This window comes from Salmo salar, chromosome ssa04 (genome assembly GCF_905237065.1).
Source record: "Salmo salar chromosome ssa04, Ssal_v3.1, whole genome shotgun sequence".
Lineage (NCBI taxonomy): Eukaryota > Metazoa > Chordata > Actinopteri > Salmoniformes > Salmonidae > Salmo > Salmo salar.
The window spans coordinates 59,752,278-59,772,621 of NC_059445.1; the positions used below are offsets into that span (position 1 = coordinate 59,752,278).

At 45.1% G+C, this 20,344-nt stretch overlaps 1 protein-coding gene across 3 annotated transcripts in view; it reads left to right on the plus strand.

The window, feature by feature from the left end:
- Positions 1-20,344, plus strand: part of LOC106603419 (homeobox protein cut-like 1) — a 221,370-nt gene that overhangs the window by 108,703 nt on the left and 92,323 nt on the right. For all 3 annotated transcript variants that reach the window (XM_045717150.1, XM_045717152.1, XM_045717151.1), the window contains exons 4-8: positions 1,132-1,210; positions 7,512-7,649; positions 9,200-9,350; positions 11,486-11,562; positions 13,541-13,607. In XM_045717150.1, coding sequence (XP_045573106.1) covers positions 1,132-1,210; positions 7,512-7,649; positions 9,200-9,350; positions 11,486-11,562; positions 13,541-13,607 — 512 coding nt within the window. The remainder of the gene's footprint in view (positions 1-1,131; positions 1,211-7,511; positions 7,650-9,199; positions 9,351-11,485; positions 11,563-13,540; positions 13,608-20,344) is intronic.

Genomic DNA, 20,344 nt, shown 5'->3' on the forward strand with positions numbered 1-20,344 from the left:
CATTACGTCTGTCACATGACCCAAAGATGGTGTTTAACCAACCAACCATCCACCAACCAACCACGCAATTTAAAAAGGCTTGGACAAAACCCTTTCTCCTCTCTCGCCAGCTGTTGCCCAGTGTGGTACTGAGGGCGAGAGAGGGTTCAGGGAAGAGGCATCTGTGGCCTGCATTTTTCCTCCTCTCCCTACCTCTCCAAGGGCGAAGGATGAATATGGTACAGTATTTGACTCTGTCTGTGACGTATCTCCAAAGTTTGTTTTAAATTCTTTCATCTTTTAGACGGTATTTGAGAGGCAATCTGGAATGGATGTTGAGCCACACAGACTGTTGCTGTAGTGTTCTATCCTGATTCATGAAGTACTTTGGCAACATCTATAATGTTTAGTTTCATGGGCGGGTATTTGGGATGTATAGTGTTGGTTTGGAGCTAAAAATAACCATTTTTGAAACCTCTTTAAATCATAAATCTGTGATTTTTGAGCCATGTGCAGTACAGTGTTGTTAATGTAAAAGCAATACTGTATCATATCACCTGCGTACTACAGAAATGTCATGACTATAGAAGACCTCTCTACCACAGCTCTATACTCCTGTACTTGATTGTTGATGAACTTGAAGCAAGGTCTGTGGTGCCTCTTGGCCCAACCCCAAATCACGTCACCTCCTTCATGACTCATTGGTTAGCTGCCTTGGTGCTTTCCAGTTTTAGGAGAAGCACTCAGTACCCATGATTAACTGAGAGGGTTGGAAGCTCAATCTCTTTTAGCAGGTTGTTACTAAATTACATTAATGAAATTACTATTCATGTGTTTTTAAGACTGAAATTCTGTGGTCAATAGGCCTGTGTGGATATCGTAGCACTAATAGATCTGAAAATGTTTAAAATTAATACATTTTTATATGAACCAGATTCATGTTGAACTACATTGGATATGTGACTATTTGTCCTATAAAACTAGATTCATCTTGATGTAATGAATAATATAGGGAAGATGATGCCAAAGTATAAAAGCCTTTATAATCCCGAAAATGTGATTATGGTTGTTGTGGTGTTGTCTGAAAAAAATGTATCATCTCACCTCGACTATCTCTCTTTTCTTAACCAATCTCTCCGTCTCTCCTTTCAGATCGACGCAGTGAGTAAAAGAAGTAAGGAGTCAGAGGCTGCCTTCCTAAACGTGTACAAGAGATTCATCGATGTCCCAGGTAAGTCTCATCTGTCATGTTTATGGGGCACATGTCTCTGGCGCCACATGCATACGTACATACACAGACACGTTCCTGATGACTTCTCTTGGTGTCCCTGAGACAATGTGCGTCCAGGAGCCCTGTGAGTGCCGAGCGGTAGGGAAATTGGGTTGGGATGGGGAGCAGGGCATACACTGTGATTTAAACATCTACCAGCCACTCAGATTTCTTACCAGCCAAAAATATTTTGGGGGGAATATAATTTACACCAATAAAACATTTTAAAAAAAATGGATGAGCATGCTTTGCAATGTTTCTAAAACATTGCATGTGTTACTAGTAAGAAGTAACTAATGTGGTATATTTATGCAATAAGGCCAGATAGGGTGTGGTATATGGCCAATTTACCACTGCTAAGGGCTGTTCTGAGGCACGACGCAACGTGGAGTGCCTGGACACAGGCATATTGACCATTGATCACAAACCCCCGAGGTGCCTTATTGCTATTAAAAACTGGTTACCAAAGTGATTAGAGCAGTAAAAATGTAAGTTTGTCATACCTGTGGTATACGGTCTGATATACCACGGCTGTCAGCCAATCAGCATTCAGGGCTCAAACCACCCAGTTTATAATGAATAATTACGTTTTTGTGACCTGATATAACCAAAATAACACATTAGACAAATGTAAGGGCGGGAGGCTACCGTGGTAGCGGGACTGGAGTCATGTCTGTGCCTGTTAGATTGAGGATGACTAGTAGAAGCGTTGTCTTCTCTTCCCTAGCATTTGAAACTCGAACATAGACAAACAACACAGCTTGTGAACAAAACAATGTAAATAGCCAAGAAACACAAGGACAACGTCTCACTTCAGTAGACTTTCGTTTAAATTAAATTAGATCAACTTTTATGCCTGTGCACAGCACTTCTAAAAATGAATCTTTCACTTAGCTCTTCACGTGTGCACAGCCCCCAGCCAGGCAGTGTTGCAGCGCAAGGTGGAGGATTCATAGGATTCATAGTGGAGGATTCATAGGATTCATAGGATTCATAGTGGAGGATTCATAGGATTCATAGTTCTTTGATTTTGTTGCATTTCATTTACCAACTATGAAGCAAAATGGCGGAAATACTTTGAAAACAGCTACTGCAGCATTTATTTTACTATAAATGTGATCATACTTGACTTTTTTCACAAATGCGAGTGAAATGCGTGCTCTATGGAGCCCTGACAAACCGCCAAACATCTTACCCACCAAAACCTACCTGCAGGTGGCTGGTGAAATAGACATCTTACCCACCAAAACCTACCTGCAGGTGGCTGGTGAAATAGACATCTTACCCACCAAAACCTACCTGCAGGTGGCTGGTAAAATAGACATCTTACCCACCAAAACCTACCTGCAGGTGGCTGGTGAAATAGACATCTTACTCACCAAAACCTACCTGCAGGTGGCTGGTGAAATAGACATCTTACCCACCAAAACCTACCTGCAGGTGGCTGGTGAAATAGACATCTTACCCACCAAAACCTACCTGCAGTTGGCTGGTGAAATAACATCACCCACCAAAACCTACCTGCAGGTGGCTGGTGAAATAGACATCTTACCCACCAAAACCTACCTGCAGGTGGCTGGTGAAATAGACATCTTACCCACCAAAACCTACCTGCAGGTGGCTGGTGAAATAGACATCTTACCCACCAAAACCTACCTGCAGGTGGCTGGTGAAATAGACATCTTACCCACCAAACCTACCTGCAGGTGGCGGGTGTTCATTTTAGGTCCTGATGGAGAGGACATTGATGATTTCAACACACTGACAGACCAGTGTTGTTGTCCATGGAGATCTCCTGGCCAATGGTTCTTCCACCTAACTGAAGCACTAGAGCACTTGGATAGGCTGACTAATAGTGGAAACAGACAGTCAGCAGTGGAGGTCGACTGGACTGGAGTGTGTGTTTGTCTATGACCGACTGATCTTTTTGAGCTGACTCGATCCTATGTGTGTGGCTGTGTGTGTGTGGCTGTGTGTGTGTGTGGCTGTGTGTGTGTGTGGCTGTGTGTGTGTGGCTGTGTGTGTGTGTGTGTGGCTGTGTGTGTGTGTGTGTGTGTGTGGCTGTGTGTGTGTGTGTGTGTGTGGCTGTGTGTGTGTGTGTGGCTGTGTGGCTGTGTGTGTGCAGCTGGCTGTCTGTCTGAAACACATTTCCTCCTTGGTGAACCGTATGGACACACAGATGCAAACAGACACACACAGAGGCCTGTAGGAGCAAGCAGGCTGGCCTGGGGAACCACGTAGTACATGCATAAATTACTGCTTTTGTGTTTTGGAGATCCCAGCCGCACACGCGCACACACACACACACACACACACACACACACACACACACACACACACACACACACACACACACACACACACACACACACACACACACAGCTCAAAGCCTGCCAAGACAGAGGAGCAGCACCTAGAGACCTCTTTGCCTTGGCTCTCTCTCTCTGTGTGTGTGTGTGTGTGTGTGTGTGTGTGTGTGTGTGTGTGTGTGTGTGTGTGTGTGTGTGTGTGTGTTGTTTGCCTGTGTGGGAAAATCTAGGAATGTCTGTATTATCATTGTAATCTGCAGCCTGTCCATTCTTGTCTCCATGTCTGAGGATGAGAGATCACTACTCCACTGATTATCTCACAGATGTGTTTGTGATCACACAGACCTAGCGTCAGTGTGTCCACCCTTTTTTGAGCTCTTTTGAACACACCAAGGAAAATACACGTACCTTACCTCACTCTCATCCTGATGACGCTTTGCAATAGAATGTCAAAGTTGACAGGTGTCTCCACCCGTCTGCCCTCTAGCCTTCTCATGCAACCTTTGGAAATATTCACACTGTTCTCACAGACAGCCTAGTGTTCTGCAGCAGGCTGGAGTGGCTGCACTGAGCAGTTGGCACTGTCTCACTCCTTCTGCTCAGAACACACACACATGCCCATCCAGACAGGGCTGGTGCCACTGCCTGTCTAGTGAAGGGACAATCTCCTGGTTAGAAGTCCAGGGAGGACATGGAGAGAGAGATTCCATGTGACACACACTGTAGTCCGTCTGTTCTGGAGAGAGCAGCAGTAGAGTGGTAGGCACTGGGACTGGGCCCACAGAGACAGGCTATGTTGTACAGTCCAGTACTGTGACAGCAGTCATCATCACCCTAATGTCACAGTATGACCTTCTCTCCTGTCAGTTTGTTTAATCATATGGGGTATTCAAAGCATACATAACAAGAGAGTATCATCCTAACTAATATAACAATACATGAAATGGGACTAAAAGATCAGTTCCATTATAACCCTTCAAGTATGTTGGTCTAGTGTTATTTTTATATGACAAGAAATTAAAGTACATTTAAAAACATATTTGTTTTTAAGTATTTGTCAGCAGGTTTGACTAACAATGAAATGTTTACTTAAGAGACCTTTTCCAGCAGAGTTAAAGATAAACAAACAAATAAAAAATAGAAATAGTGATACAAGGAATAAATACACAGTGGATAACAATGACGAGTAAAAATAACCTGGATATATACAGGGAGTATCAGCAGAAAATAACCTGGATATATACAGGGAGTATCAGCAGAAAATAACCTGGATATATACAGGGAGTATCAGCAGAAAATAACCTGGATATATACAGGGAGTATCAGCAGAAAATAACCTGGATATATACAGGGAGTATCAGCAGAAAATAACCTGGATATATACAGGGAGTATCAGCAGAAAATAACCTGGATATATACAGGGAGTATCAGCAGAAAATAACCTGGATATATACAGGGAGTATCAGCAGAAAATAACCTGGATATATACAGGGAGTATCAGCAGAAAATAACCTGGATATATACAGGGAGTATCAGCAGAAAATAACCTGGATATATACAGGGAGTATCAGCAGAAAATAACCTGGATATATACAGGGAGTATCAGCAGAAAATAACCTGGATATATACAGGGAGTATCAGCAGAAAATAACCTGGATATATACAGGGAGTATCAGCAGAAAATAACCTGGATATATACAGGGAGTATCAGCAGCGAGTCAATGTGCAGGGGTACGAGGTCATTCAGGTAGCTACTCTATGTACATATAGGTAGGGGTGAAGTGACTAGACAATAGGATAGATAATAGACAGTTGTGTGTGGGGCGTCAGTATGAATGTGTGCTCATGCTGTGTGTATGTGTCGGGGTGTCAGTATGTGGAGTCTGTGGGTAGAGTTCACTGTGTGTGTGTGTGTTTAGAGTCAGTGCAGGAGAGTGTATGGGTTTCACAATCAAATAGTGATTTATGATAAGCGTAACATGGGAACAGGCTGTCCAAGGCTAGATGTTTCAGAATATTAGATTAACACTGTGTGTATGACGCAGGGTGTCAGATCTCAGGACAACAAAGTTGACATAATGGGCCTTTGATAATGCTGTTGTGTCCTCAATGGCTTGTCTGGTGTTGGAGAATGTATCGCTTCTACCTCCAAGGACGCGGGCGGGCGGGCGGCGGGCGGGCGGGCGTGTACTCCGCACACAGAGGAGAATGGAGGCGCTGGATGTCTTTCATCTCTAAGATCAGACCTCTTCCCCCTCCCTCTCTTCCTCTCTCCCTCTCTTCAGCTGTTTCCAGACTAATTCTGCCTTGAATATGCTCTCATATGCTGAGTGTACAAAACATTAAGAACACCTTCCTAATATGGAGTTGCACCCCCTTTTGCCCTCAGAACAGCCTCAATTCGTCAGGACATGAACTCTATAAGATGTCGAAAGTGTTCCACAGTTGTGTCAAGTTGCCTGGATGTCCTTTGCGTGGTGGAGCATTCTTGATACACACGGAAACCAGCAGCGTTTCAGTTCTTGACACAAACCGTTACACCTGACATCTACCATCATATCCCGTTCAAAGGCACTTCAATATTTTGTTTTACCGATTCAGCTTTCACCTGGAGTCACCTGGTCAGTCTGTCATGGAAAGAGCAGGTGTTCCAAATGTTTTGTATACTTAGTCTACTCTCCCTCTTCCTTTCTTTCTTTTTCTCCCTCTTTCTTTCCCTCTCTAGTCTCTATCACTTTTCATATCCCTCCTCTTCCTCCCCCTTCCCCCTAGCTTCCTCCTATTCTCTCTCTCTCTCTCTCTCTCTCTCTCCTCTCCCTCTCGGGGCCAGGGGCTCTAATGTAATCATATGATTATATAATTAACCCAGCTGTCTCATTAAAGAAAATCAACTGGAATTGGGGCATAATTAGTCATACGCCAATTAATGACCGTGTTGATGCCGGGCACTGATGAGGCCAGGACTGGCAAGACTGGCAGCGCCCAACGTGGAGGGTGGGGGGGACTCAGTGTTAGAACACCCTGCCAGTCTCCACATCCCAATCCCTCCCTATCCATCCCTTACCCATTACCATCATCACTATCTCTGACCTTGACTCAAAAGAGGAACACAATCAGTCATAGACTTTTTCGTGTCGTCCGCAATGTGTTTTACTGTTTTTGATTAATTCAATTATTCAATATGTACATCAATAAATCTACAGTTTCCACCACTGTGGGTTGTGTCTATGCTGTACTACTATTGGATAGATACTGTACCGTCTGTTTACAGGAATGTATTGTTGTCCCATGGGTTTCTCTGTCCCTAAGATAAGTCATCATGTTCCAGAAACCTAGCTAGCTCCCCTCTTCCTATCTCTCTTTTCCTCTCTCATTCATTCTCCCTGCCTCTCTCTCTCTCTCATGCCCTTTTGCTTTTTCTCTCCCTCTTACTCTCTTTTCCTCTCTTCCTCTCCTTTGTCTGGGCTGTGTGTGTGTGGTGGCAACAGCAACGCTGTCTCAGCTCTCCAGCTTTGCTCTGTGCGAATGGGGGCAGCTATACATAGCTCTGCTGCTCTGGCACCCAACACACACACACACACACACAGAGAAGTCATCAGTCAGCCTCGCGTGACTCGCCCTGGCCACTCAGTCACAACCAGGCACAGAGACACAAAACCCCACTCTAGACCTTACTGTTGCAGTGCATGGAAGTATGTTTGAATGGAGTGAGGGCTAGAGGTTAGAGACTGACTGGATGGGTGTGATCTCCTCAGTGAACCGATCTTCAAAACATGTAACACTACTAGCTACATGTACACCAAGCTGTTGAACTTTGAAGATCTGCTCTGATGTTAGACATGCTTGGTAATATGTATGTGCAGAGAAAAAGTCTGTGATAAGTAATTAGCCTATAGTAATTAGTGATGTCTGGTGATTAGTAACTAGTGCCCTTTCCTGTCCCCTCCTCTCAGACCCTGTGTCGGCCCTGGAGACTGCCCAGCAGCTACAGCTGAAGGTCCAGAGGATGCACGACATCGAGACGGAGAACCAGAAGCTCCGCGAGACGCTGGAGGGCTACACCCAGGAGATCGCTGAGGTCAAGAACCACGGTGAGGCTGACACACATACTCTTTCTGAACCTATCCTGGACCAGTGTGATCGACCCAGTTTGAACCCATGGGCCACAAGAAATTGTTGGCTTGCTGAGCTAAAGCCCTAGGTATTAGCTCAGGGTGCTAACACAAGTGTTCAGGTCCAAGACAACCTCATCCACTGAAACGCTTCCACTACACCAGCGCAGAGAGCTAGGCTAAGACTCCCATTGGGAGATTCATCAATGCTTAGCCGTCTTTAAAAGGGATGAAACACCTCAACGGTCTGGTTGAAAGTATAGTAAAAGTATATGTGCAATGTTAGCAGTTGTAAGAAGATATCATCTGTCATGTGGATACCGTTTCAAGAGCCGATGTCCGTGGAGTTACATCAAACGCTGTAAAATAGTGGAGCAACAGAGTCAGCCCAAAGTCATTCCATAACCCCGAAATATAGATCATTTTTTAATAAAGGCTCTCCTCCTCCATAGCCATCTTTATGAGAAAGTATCCCCTGGGCAGTCTTTTCAGATGAAGCCCATTGTATAGGCCTCTAAAGCCTTCACTGCTTTTTCTCTTTTCAGAAAGGCAGGGAAAAGAAGGGGAGGAGAAGAGGGGATAGAGGGAGGAGGAGGGTAGGGGGGCCTGCCCTCTCTGTCTTTGGAATTCCCCTCCCACCAAGAGCTAATTGACCCAGCTCAATAGCGGCAATATTTTATTTTGCCATTGATTTTTCCTCTCTTTCTCCCCTCCCCCTCCCCACCGTGCCCCGGCTAAGCTGCAGATCTCCTACCTCAGCGGCGGAGGAGAGGAGAATCCCCCTCTCTCTCATTCTCTCTCCTCCTTCCCGCTCTTCCTTCCTCTCTCTCTCTCATCCCGGCCAGCCGAGGCCATTGATCCCCTGCAACCTAAATGTTTAAAGTTCAATTGAACAGTTAAGGGGAAAAGGGCTCAGAGGGGACTCATCGCCATTGATTATGTGTCAGGGCTGAAATGTTGGAGTTTAAATCACCGCAGAGGAGGAGGAGAGAGCGAGGGCATCAGTGAGTGAGCGAGAGAAAAAAAAGAAGAGAAGACAAGTAAGAAGTGGGGGAAAACTGAGAGCTCTCAGTCAGTAATACAAGTGGGCTGTGCCAATGCACACAGTGGAATGGAGCCCTGTTCCTCCTACTCCATCTTACTTGGAGAATCCCTCTGCCTCTGTCAGTGTAACTGACAATCCAGACTTAGAAGGATGATGTGCAGGAGCCTTATGTGGTACCTAATATCTGGTTGGGACTCTGGTTTATTTCTTGCCTGTTATCGTATCTGTTACTGACTTTTTGTGTTTTCTCTCTCCTGCCCTCTCTCTGTCTCTCTCGCTGTGTATCTCTCTCTCTCTGTATATCTCCCTCTCTCTCTCTCTCTGTATATCTCCCTCTCTCTCTTGCTTTCTCTCTCTTGCTTTCTCTCTCTTGCTTTCTCTCTCTTGCTTTCTCTCTCTCTCTCTCTCTCTCTCTCTCTCTCTCTCTCTCTCTCTCTCTCTCTCTCTCTCTCTCTCTCTCTCTCTCTCTCTCTCTCTCACACAGAGGTCACAATTAAAGCACTTAAGGAGAAGATAGAGGAGTATGAAGAGACCCTGAGTAAACAGGCCAAGGAGCTGGGCCAGGAGGAGAGGAGAGGGGGAGAAAAGGAGGCGAAAGAGGGGCAGCTTCACAACGACCATGCAGAGGAGGAGAGGTAAGCTAGTAAGGACTAGCTGGGGAGGATAGGCTAGCTAGTGTTTGCCAACGGGCAGCGACTACTGGCTGCACCTAGTGTCTGAGTATGTGCGAAGTTTAGGCCCAGACGGAATACCCTTATAGCTGTTGTCTGAACTATTATCTCATCTTGTACTGTAGCAGTATTTAGTTACATATTTCCATGGCAATCCAATAATTCTCTTAATAAATTGTCCGCTCAGTCTGTCTGGCCTTAACGATGGTCAGTTTCATACATGTTTGTATTGTAGATAAGTGGGTGACCAAGTTTAGTTAACCTTCCAGTGAGGATTGGCTGTAATTTATCAGGTACATCAGGGTTGTTGTGAAGGGCACTGAAACGGACTCCCTATCACGTTGTCATTTACACTTTCACTCAGCACTTGAGCTGAGCAAATATTGAATCAGGAACGGGAGATAACCGGCACTCATTGTTTTTTTGCATTGTTTTAACCCACCGTATTCCTATTGAACTTGCTCCTAATCATACTGTAACTGAATGGGAGATATCTCAATTTCAACTCGAACCAGCTCTTCCTCAACCCCGTCACACACTATTGTATGATCCCATCAGTTTGTCCTGATGAAGGCATATGCGGCCATTACACAAGGCTTTTATTGGGACCAACCCACCCTAACTGTAATCCCATTGCACTGTAATACCTTTTAATTCACCGCTGTTTGTTTACTCCTAAACCCCCCAGCATGGATGGTAATACCGCACTGAGCCTCCTGATCATCACTGCTGCCAGACTGTCACTCACCGGACAGGGACACAGTTCGGCTCTGTTATCTGTTATGTCAGAGGGCAACAATAAGGCCCCATTGTAACCTATTGTCACCACTCTCACCCTTGTTACAAAGACACCACCATAGACCCCATTCTGCTACCTTGAATTATATTAATGTTTCCTAGTCACCCAAAAATAGCACCTGGGAGGAAAAGAGAGGGAGGGGAGGGAGAGCAGAGGTACAGTGACATGGGGATGAGTAGAGGCACAGCAGTGGTGCAGTCATCCACAGAGGCAGGAACTGCAGGGCAGTCAGAACCAATGTGTCAGTGAGGTTTGTTTCCCTTGCTTTGGCTGAGGCACCTCCTCGTTTTTTAATGCATTTGAGGTTGAGAGATTCTCTGGTGAGTGGTGATTCTTGGTGTTGTGGAGATAGACCAATTTTGATTGGTTGACTTTGTGCCCTGATTTTGACCAATGCATCTCACCAACACTCTATTTAGGCCACACACTCTGGCAAGGTCTAGGATATGTGATATCTGATGATATCTCACACTCTATGAAACCCAAATACAGACAGAAAATAGATAGCCCAGATTGTAAAACCTTATGTCTTCATTATTTCCAAATCTGGCGACTACCCATACATACCATAAACAGTGATATCATTGATAACTAACTACTCCCAACCTTTATAGCTTTTCCCTTTTGAAACCGACAGTTTGTCCTTATAATGAACCAACTCCCAAGGAGAAACGGGCTCTCGACCCCTCATCTCGTCCCCTCTCATCTTGTCCTCAGTAATAGCTAGTCAATCCGGAGTTGACATTAATTCTTAAGGGTTTGGCATGTTCCCCTCCTCTTTAGCGCTGAGGTAAATTGACGAGTCGTCTGCCAGTGCAGGAGGGCTGGTGGCATGATGGTCGGGTGTTTCAGGTGTTTCAGTATTGATGATACTAACCCCCCGACAGACATGACAGAGCAGAACAGCCTAGCCGCTGTTGGCAAAAAATACAACACTTAACTGTCCTCTCCACTTGCACTGTACCACTTCAACTGGAATCAGAGCGAGTGCTTGTTCATTTGAGCGGGTGCTATGGTAACCGGTCTTATTTTTTCTAAAGTGCTAATAGGCTGAATTGGTCCCTTCATGTTGAGTGATGATACATCTCTTAGCTTACCTGTATCCCCTTGATGCTATAAGCCTTTTTTATCTTTAAAGTTGATACTTTTTAACCTGTTCGCTCTTTTTTGTGGTGATGCTAGCAGGCAAACTTGAACCCTGTGATGCAACATTAGCCTCTTGAAAGGATCATTATATACAATGTTGTTTCTTACTGAGGTGATGCTAAGCTAACTTGTATCTGTCCCTCTGTCCACACAGTCAACAACAGGAAAACCAGGAGTCTGTGGTGTCAAAGCTGGAGGAGGCAAACCATAAGGCCCAGTCCCTACAGACAGGTAATCAGTAGCTAACCTTCTACACCCAGTTATAGTCCCACAGGCCCAATCCTAACTTGAATTTCACAGGTATACTTTAACAAACCTTTGCATAAATCCCCCAACGTCACACAGTAAGCTAAGGCTAGCTTGGTGTCAACACACTCCTCTGCTGGCAGTATGACTTTATGTTGACCCAGAAGGATTCCTCTGTCTCTCTCTTTCTCTCTCTTTCTGGCTGGCTGACGGCTGCCCAGTGAGTGACAAATCTAAGCCTGTCAACACTGTACCAGCCCCATGCAGCCTGCTTGCTGCTGTAGAACCGACAGTCCCCTGTCACAGCACATCAGCTCCAGAGTCCAGACCCAGCCACTCACTCTAGTATTATTCAGGCCCAGCCACTCACTCTAGTATTATTCAGGCCCAGCCACTCACTCTAGTATTATTCAGGCCCAGCCACTCACTCTAGTATTATTCAGGCCCAGCCACTCACTCTAGTATTATTCAGGCCCAGCCACTCACTCTAGTATTATTCAGGCCCAGCCACTCACTCTAGTATTATTCAGGCCCAGCCACTCACTCTAGTATTATTCAGGCCCAGCCACTCACTCTAGTATTATTCAGGCCCAGCCACTCACTCTAGTATTATTCAGGCCCAGCCACTCACTCTAGTATTATTCAGGCCCAGCCACTCACTCTAGTATTATTCAGGCCCAGCCACTCACTCTAGTATTATTCAGGCCCAGCCACTCACTCTAGTATTTTTCAGGCCCAGCCACTCACTCTAGTATTTTTCAGGCCCAGCCACTCACTCTAGTATTATTCAGGCCCAGCCACTCACTCTAGTATTATTCAGGCCCAGCCACTCACTCTAGTATTATTCAGGCCCAGCCACTCACTCTAGTATTATTCAGGCCCAGCCACTCACTCTAGTATTATTCAGGCCCAGCCACTCACTCTAGTATTATTCAGGCCCAGCCACTCACTCTAGTATTATTCAGGCCCAGCCACTCACTCTAGTATTATTCAGGCCCAGCCACTCACTCTAGTATTATTCAGGCCCAGCCACTCACTCTAGTATTTTTCAGGCCCAGCCACTCACTCTAGTATTATTCAGGCCCAGCCACTCACTCTAGTATTTTTCAGGCCCAGCCACTCACTCTAGTATTTTTCAGGCCCAGCCACTCACTCTAGTATTATTCAGGCCCAGCCACTCACTCTAGTATTATTCAGGCCCAGCCACTCACTCTAGTATTATTCAGGCCCAGCCACTCACTCTAGTATTATTCAGGCCCAGCCACTCACTCTAGTATTATTCAGGCCCAGCCACTCACTCTAGTATTTTTCAGGCCCAGCCACTCACTCTAGTATTATTCAGGCCCAGCCACTCACTCTAGTATTATTCAGGCCCAGCCACTCACTCTAGTATTATTCAGGCCCAGCCACTCACTCTAGTATTATTCAGGCCCAGCCACTCACTCTAGTATTATTCAGGCCCAGCCACTCACTCTAGTACCTGCTTCATTATGAGGTTACAAGAGAAGATCTTTATGCTTAAAATATAACTTTATCACCAATTGGTGAAATTGGTGGCCAGGTTGGGCAACCAGGCAGTAGATGGCCCGTTTTTTACCCACCAGCTTAGTTAAGTTATTATTGCCTAATAATATATACCCTTTGAAACATAAAGTTTTTATTGTTTTATTGGGTATTTTAGAAAAATTAGGTCTACCAGAAAAGTATCAACTGCTAGCATGTCATTTATTTGAAAATAGCAGCTGTAATAGGACTGTAAATTAAAGTTACCAAAGTTGTCTTCGGTTGTGAAACCTAAGATGGGGCTTTTCTAGAAGCCTCACCTCATGTAATTGAATGCAGAAAGGCCTTAGTCAGTCCTTCCAGGAATCTATAGAGGGCAGTATGTTAGGGCCTAGCAGTTGTACTTCTTCCATCCAACCACCGCTGGTCTCCATTCAAAATGCTTCATTTGTTTTTTCAGCACTTGAAGCAACTCAGACAGAGCTTTTGGAACTGAAGAGCAAGTATGACGAAGAGTCGACAGCAAAGTAGGTCCCAGTTTCTTTGCTTCACACTTTTGCTTGTGTGCTACAGACGCACGCACGCACGCACGCACACACACACACACACACACACACACACTCACTCAAGAAATCCCCAGAGGCGTCTTGGTTGCTGTGCGCCTTTGATTAGGAGATAAAACCCCTGTGGTTGCCATCTGCCGTAATTGCACCTGAATCTATGGAAAATCTGATCCCCTGTAATAACCCACCTCATTCTATAATCATATATCACATTACCCCTTCATACTCAGTCATATTCTCTCATCTGATCCTAGATATGTGTACTGTAAGCCATCCAGCCCTGCCTGACTTGAAATGAATGGAATAGCATGTCTATAATTGCTCACCATAACGGTGCCGAGTACAAAGTAGTCCCCAGGATTTATCACTGTGTGGCTCCATGGTTCATATCAAAGTATTTATGAGTGACATGGAGGTTTTTCAGCTCTGTTCAACCTGAAAGTGTTAGAAGGAATGTTGTTGTGTGGAGGAGGATGGAGTAGTCTGGGATGGGTAGAACATGGTTAGTTGCAAGGTTTTGTGTGTGTGTGTGTGTGTGCGTGTGCGTGTGCGTGCGCGCGTGTGTGTGCGTGCGTGCGTGTGCGCGTCTACTACATACACGGTGGGTATATGTACAGCACCAGTCAAAAGTTTGGACACACCTACTCATTCAAGGGTTTTCTTTATTTTTACAATTTTCTATATTGTAGAATAATAGTGAAGACTTCAAAACTATGAAATGACACATATGGAATCATGTAGTAATGCCTTGATGACAGCTTTGCACACTCTTGGCATTCTCTCAACCAGCTTCATGAGGTAGTCACCTGGAATGCATTTCAATTAACAGGTGTGCCTTGTTAAAAGTTAATTTGTGGAATTTATTTCCTTAATGCGTTTGAGACAATCAGTTATGTTGTGTCAAGGTAGGGGTGGTATACAGAAGATAGCCCTATTTGGTAAAAGACCAAGTCCATATTATGGCAAGAACAGCTCAAATAAGCAAAGAGAAACAACAGTCCATAATTTCTTTAAGACATTAAGGTCAGTCAATACGGAACATCTCAAGAACTTTGAATGTTTCTTCAAGTGCAGTCGCAAAAACCATCAAACTATGATGAAGCTGACTCTCATGAGGACCGCTACAGGAAGACCCAGAGTTACCTCTGCTGCAGAGGATAAGTTCATTAGAGTTACCAGCCTCAGAAATTGTAGCCCAAATAAATGCTTCACAGAGTTCAAGTAACAGACACATCTCAACATCAACTGTTCAGAGGAGACTGTGTGAATCAGGCCTTCATGGTCAAATTGTTTCAAAGAAACCACTACTAAAGGATACCAATAATAAGAAGAGACTTGCTTGGGCCAAGAAACACAAGCAATGGATATTAGACTGGTGGAAATCTGTCCTTTGGTCTGATGAGTCCAAATTTGAGATTTTTGGTTCTAACCACCGTGTCTTTGTGAGACGCAGAGTAGGTGGACGGATGATCTCCGCATGTGTGGTTCACACCGTGAAGCATGGAGGAGGAGGTGTGATGGTGTGGGGGTTCTTTGCTGGTGACACTGTCTGTGATTTATTTAGAATTCAAGGCATACTTAACCAGCATGGCTACCACAGCATTCTGCAACGATACGCCATCCCATCTGGTTTGCGCTTAGTGGGACTATAATTTGTTTTTCAACAGGACAATGACCCAACACACCTCCAGGCTGTGTAAGGGCTATTTGACCAAGTAGAAGAGTGATGGTGTGCTGCATCAGATGACCTGGCCTCCACAATCACCCGACCTCAGCCCAATTGAGAAGATTTGGGATGAGTTGGACCGCAGAGTGAAGGAAAAGCAGCCAACAAGTGCTCAGCATATGTGGGAACTCCTTCAAGACTGTTGGAAAAGCTGCCATCAAGGCAAAGGGTGGCTACTTTGAAGAATCTAAAATAAAACTTGGTTACTACATGATTCCATATGTGTTATTTCATAGTTTTGATGTCTTCACTATTATTCTACAATGTAGAAAATAGTAAAAATAAAGAAACTCTTGAATGAGTAGGTATGGCCAAACTTTTAACTGGCACTGTACGTACAAGGTGTACTCTATGTACCACGGTGTGTGTTCACGGCACGCATATCTTCATAGCTACTGTGTGTGTCTCCATGGCGATTAGCCTATGCCCATACAGTGTACAGTACAAACAAACATGTCAGAGGGGTAATTCTCACTGTGTTATATCTGTGGCACGGCCTGTGGTCTCGGGTCAGGCAGTGCGCAGGGGGTCATTTGTGTGTCGGCCTATCACAGTGGAATGCTGCCTGTTGCTGTGCCTGGCCACACACACACACACATACTGTACACCACTTTTGTATGCCACCCAGCTAGGCTCCTGCGAGTTTCTTAATTAAAGCAGGGCTAAAAGAAAGAAAGCTACTGTTGCCACTGCCAGGCCATCTACGCAGACACACATGCTCACACCTGGGTCGCGTTTGAAGTGATACAAGTCCCCGTGTTATTGGCCAGGGCTGCGGTGTCAGTCACACATACACATTATCTCACACACCCATAGCCTTGCGAGGCCTCCCTGTGGTGTAGGGACTGGATGAGGCCTCATGAGTTTAGTCAGTAAAGAGAGACACAGCACTCAGGGAAAGAGGTGTGTATGTATGGTTGTGCTTGCTCGAGTCCTTCAGTCACAGAATGGGTTTGTCTGTGTCTTTGTTTTTGTCTGTATATCTATGTGTGTGACTGTGTGTGTATTTGGCATGCCTTGCATACCAAGAATGTGATCCTAGAGTGCAGTGCTTTCTGTCTGGCAGACTGTGCTGTCAGGGTAAGTGTGTGTCACCCTGATTGTCTCTCAGAACTAGTGAACCCTGTCTCCTCTTAAAACTAAACACCAGCGCTCCTTTGTTTCAGAGGAACAGAACAAGTTTCCCTTCTCACACTCTCCACATTTGAGTGACAGGTTATTGCTGCAGCTAGCGCTCTTGCTCTCTTTTTATCCTCTCGTCTGTTGCTCTCTCTCCCTATCTCACAAGCACACACGACTGCGTCTTCTCTCTGAGCTGCAGATAGCTCTCTCTCTCTTTCTCATTCTCTCTGTGTGTCTTTCTCTCTCTGTCTGTCTCACTCCCCGCCCCCTCTTTATTTTACCATGTAGCCTAATCTGGGCCACCGTATTGTTGTCCTGAAGTGGCCATTAAATCCTCTCTGGCTACTGGTCTGGAGTCAGTGTTTAGAGTAGCACTCTGTGACAGCTCTGCTGGTCTGGGCAGATTGTCACTGTGTAGAAATGCCTGGCAGACGTTGGCAGTTTACCTAGACGCTGACAGGGCTCAAGCTGGAGTACCCTAGTGTTTGTTACAGTGACATCTCATGTGGTCTAGAATCTAGACAGTGTTCTGGGTAGTCTCATGTTGGTCTGTAGTCTGGTAATGTAAACTATGGTCTGTACAATGAGGTCTGTAGTATATAAGATGGTCGTTTAGCCTTCTATGGTTCCTCATCCCTGACGACCCCTCAAAAACAAATGCTTCAGTTTGGGGGCAACTGGGCCTTGGTGTCTAGTGTTTTTCTGTCCCTCCCAAATCCTGGTAGAGTTCCGTTGGTGTTGTTATTGTGGTGTACTTGAGCATTATGTGCCTTCAGAAAGTATTCCCACCCCTTAACTTTTTCCACATTTTGTGTTACAGCCTGATTTTTAAATTGATTATGTTTAGATTTTTTTTTGTAATTAGCTTGCACACAATGCCCCATAATGTCAATGGAATTATGTTATTCAACATTTTTACAAATTATACAAAACAATAATATCAACACAACATGCAACAATTTCAACATTTTTACTGAGTTACAGCTCATATAAGGAAATCAGTCAATTGAAATAAATTCATTATACACATAACCTAAAACACAAGGCCAAATATACACTGTTGCTTACCAACACAACTTGAATGTTCCTGAGTGGCCTAGTTACAGTTTTGACTTAAATGGCAAGACTTGAAAATGGTTGTCTAGCGATGATCAACAACCAACTTGACAGAGATTGAAGAATTAAAAAAGAAATCATGTGTGAATATTGTGCAATCCAGGTGAGCAAAGCTCTTAGGGACTTACCCAGAAAAAGTGATTGTAAAGGTGATTCTAACATGTATTGACTCGGGGAGTTGAATACTTATCCAATCAAGATAAATTTGTGCTTTATTTATTTATTTATAAAAAATGTTGTTCCACTTTTTTTGTGTAGATCCATTTTAATCCCACTTTATTACACAACAAAATGTGGAAAAAGTTGAAGGGTGTGAATACTTTCTGATGGCACTGTATAACTTATAACAGTTGTATGTAACTCTCAATATGTCTTCTCAAATTACTCAATGAAATTCTGTGGCTTGAAAGTGCAGAGGGGACTTTCTGTTAATTTGTTGAAACACAAAGCTCTATTTTGTGCGTGTCAATCTGACTGAGTGACTGCAATGATGTAATTTCATAAACAGGACGTTGTGATTGACAAGAGGGGAATTACATTCTCTGAGGTAGAGACCATTTATCTGGCAACTCAAGAATTCACACACACACACACACTCTGTCAAAACTGGGCTACTTCTGTAACTGACGTCATCATTATTTGTTTATCTAACCAGTATTTATCCAGGTTGATTAGCATAACTAGCCTGGATATAACATCTGAAAATAACATATTGACTTCCAAGACAGATGTAGGGTCAACAAATGTGCAAATATTGGCAGCATAATGTTTGTAAATGTAGGATTTAAACACAAACAAGCATTATAGGCCCCACCCACCTGCCCCATATTTTGGGGGGGTTAGTCGTTTTTGCTAAACAAGGGTTTAGCAATTTAGTACAAGGCTTAAGTGTCCATCTAATTATAATGTAGCACTAATCACGTTGGGGGGAAAAATATTTCTGTTAATAGTCTTTCATTCATTGATGGAGGCAGAGAAGAGAGCGAGTGGGATGGAGGGCCCCGTAGAGAGAAAGAAGGAGAGGGAGGGGAAAAGGGAGGGATGGAAATGGTTTACTGAAGCTCTGTGGAGATCCCCCTCATTATTATACACTCTGGGAGGCTGATACACATTTCTCACACACACACACACTAACTTCACATTGACAGAATTCCTACATACACACACAATCACACATCCTACAGCAGCACAGACAGATCACCCACATTGAGTGTACACACACACACACTGTCTCAGTGCTCAGAGAGAAGGCCTTGTACCTTATCAATGGCTCCTTGTTCAGTCTCTGAGGGCTAATTACATTGGAGCCGAGAGCGCACCCTGGAAAACAATCCCCCACTTCGAGCGCGCCCTGGAAAACAGTACCCCACTGCCACAGTCCCAGACAGCACTCTGAAAAGACCGGGTGTCCCAACAACATGCCTCTCTTCATCCTTCCTCTCTTGCAGGGCCATTACCCTCCCACACTTCCTGTCTGGCAGGGCCATCTTCCTCTCTTCCCTCACTTCCTCTTTGGCAGGGCCATCCTCCCCTCCCTAACTTCCTCTCTGGCAGGGCCATCCTCCCCTCCTCCCTAACTTCCTCTCTAGCAGGGCCATCCTCCCCTCCTCCCTAACTTCCTCTCTGGCAGGGCCATCCTCCCCTCCTCCCTAACTTCCTCTCTGGCAGGGCCATCCTCCCCTCCTCCCTCTTCTCTCTGCAGGGCCATCCTCCCCTCCTCCCTAACTTCCTCTCTGGCAGGGCCATCCTCCCCTCCTCCCTAACTTCCTCTCTGGCAGGGCCATCCTCCTCTCTTCCCTCACTTCCTCTCTGGCAGGGCCATCCACCCCTCCCTCACTTACTCTCTGGCAGGGCCATCCTCCCCTCCCTAACTTCCTCTCTGGCAGGGCCATCCTCCCGTCCTCCCTAACTTCCTCTCTGGCAGGGCCATCCTCCCCTCCCTAACTTCCTCTCTGGCAGGGCCATCCTCCCCTCCTCCCTAACTTCCTCTCTGGCAGGGCCATCCTCCCCTCCTCCCTAACTTCCTTTCTGGCAGGGCCATCCTCCCCTCCTCCCTAACTTCCTCTCTAGCAGGGCCATCCTCCCCTCCTCCCTAACTTCCTCTCTAGCAGGGCCATCCTCCCCTCCTCCCTAACTTCCTCTCTAGCAGGGCCATCCTCCCCTCCTCCCTAACTTCCTCTCTAGCAGGGCCATCCTCCTCTCTTCCCTCACGTCACTTCTTCAGTATCTATTTTTTCTCCTCTTTTTCCTCTCAATAAATGCACTATCCTCCTTTTTAAGCCTTTTCTCTCCATCTCATATTCTACGAGACAGCACACATTCACCCATAAAGCTTAGTATCTCGGTCCTAGGTGAAGTTGGAGAAAGTATAATATAAAATATACATATAAAATATTTAGCTTTGTTATCTTATCTAAAGCTTAGCATAAAAGTATTTGCGTGAAAACAATGGGAGTGATAGGACCCCTGTTAGCATGCTCCAGATAGCAAGCTTCCTTGCCCAGAGCTCTTGTATACTGCAGGTACCCACTACCTCTGGGCTGCCTGTTTACTCACCAACTATCTATCTATCTATCTCTCTATCTCTCTCTCTCTCTCTCTCTCTCTCTCTCTCTCTCTCTCTCTCTCTCTCTCTCTCTCTCTGTCTCTCTGTCTCTCTGTCTCTCTCTCTCTCTCTCTCTCTGTCTCTGTGTGTTTACATTCCCGAAATAAGCAGAAGTGAGAAGAAACAAATTTA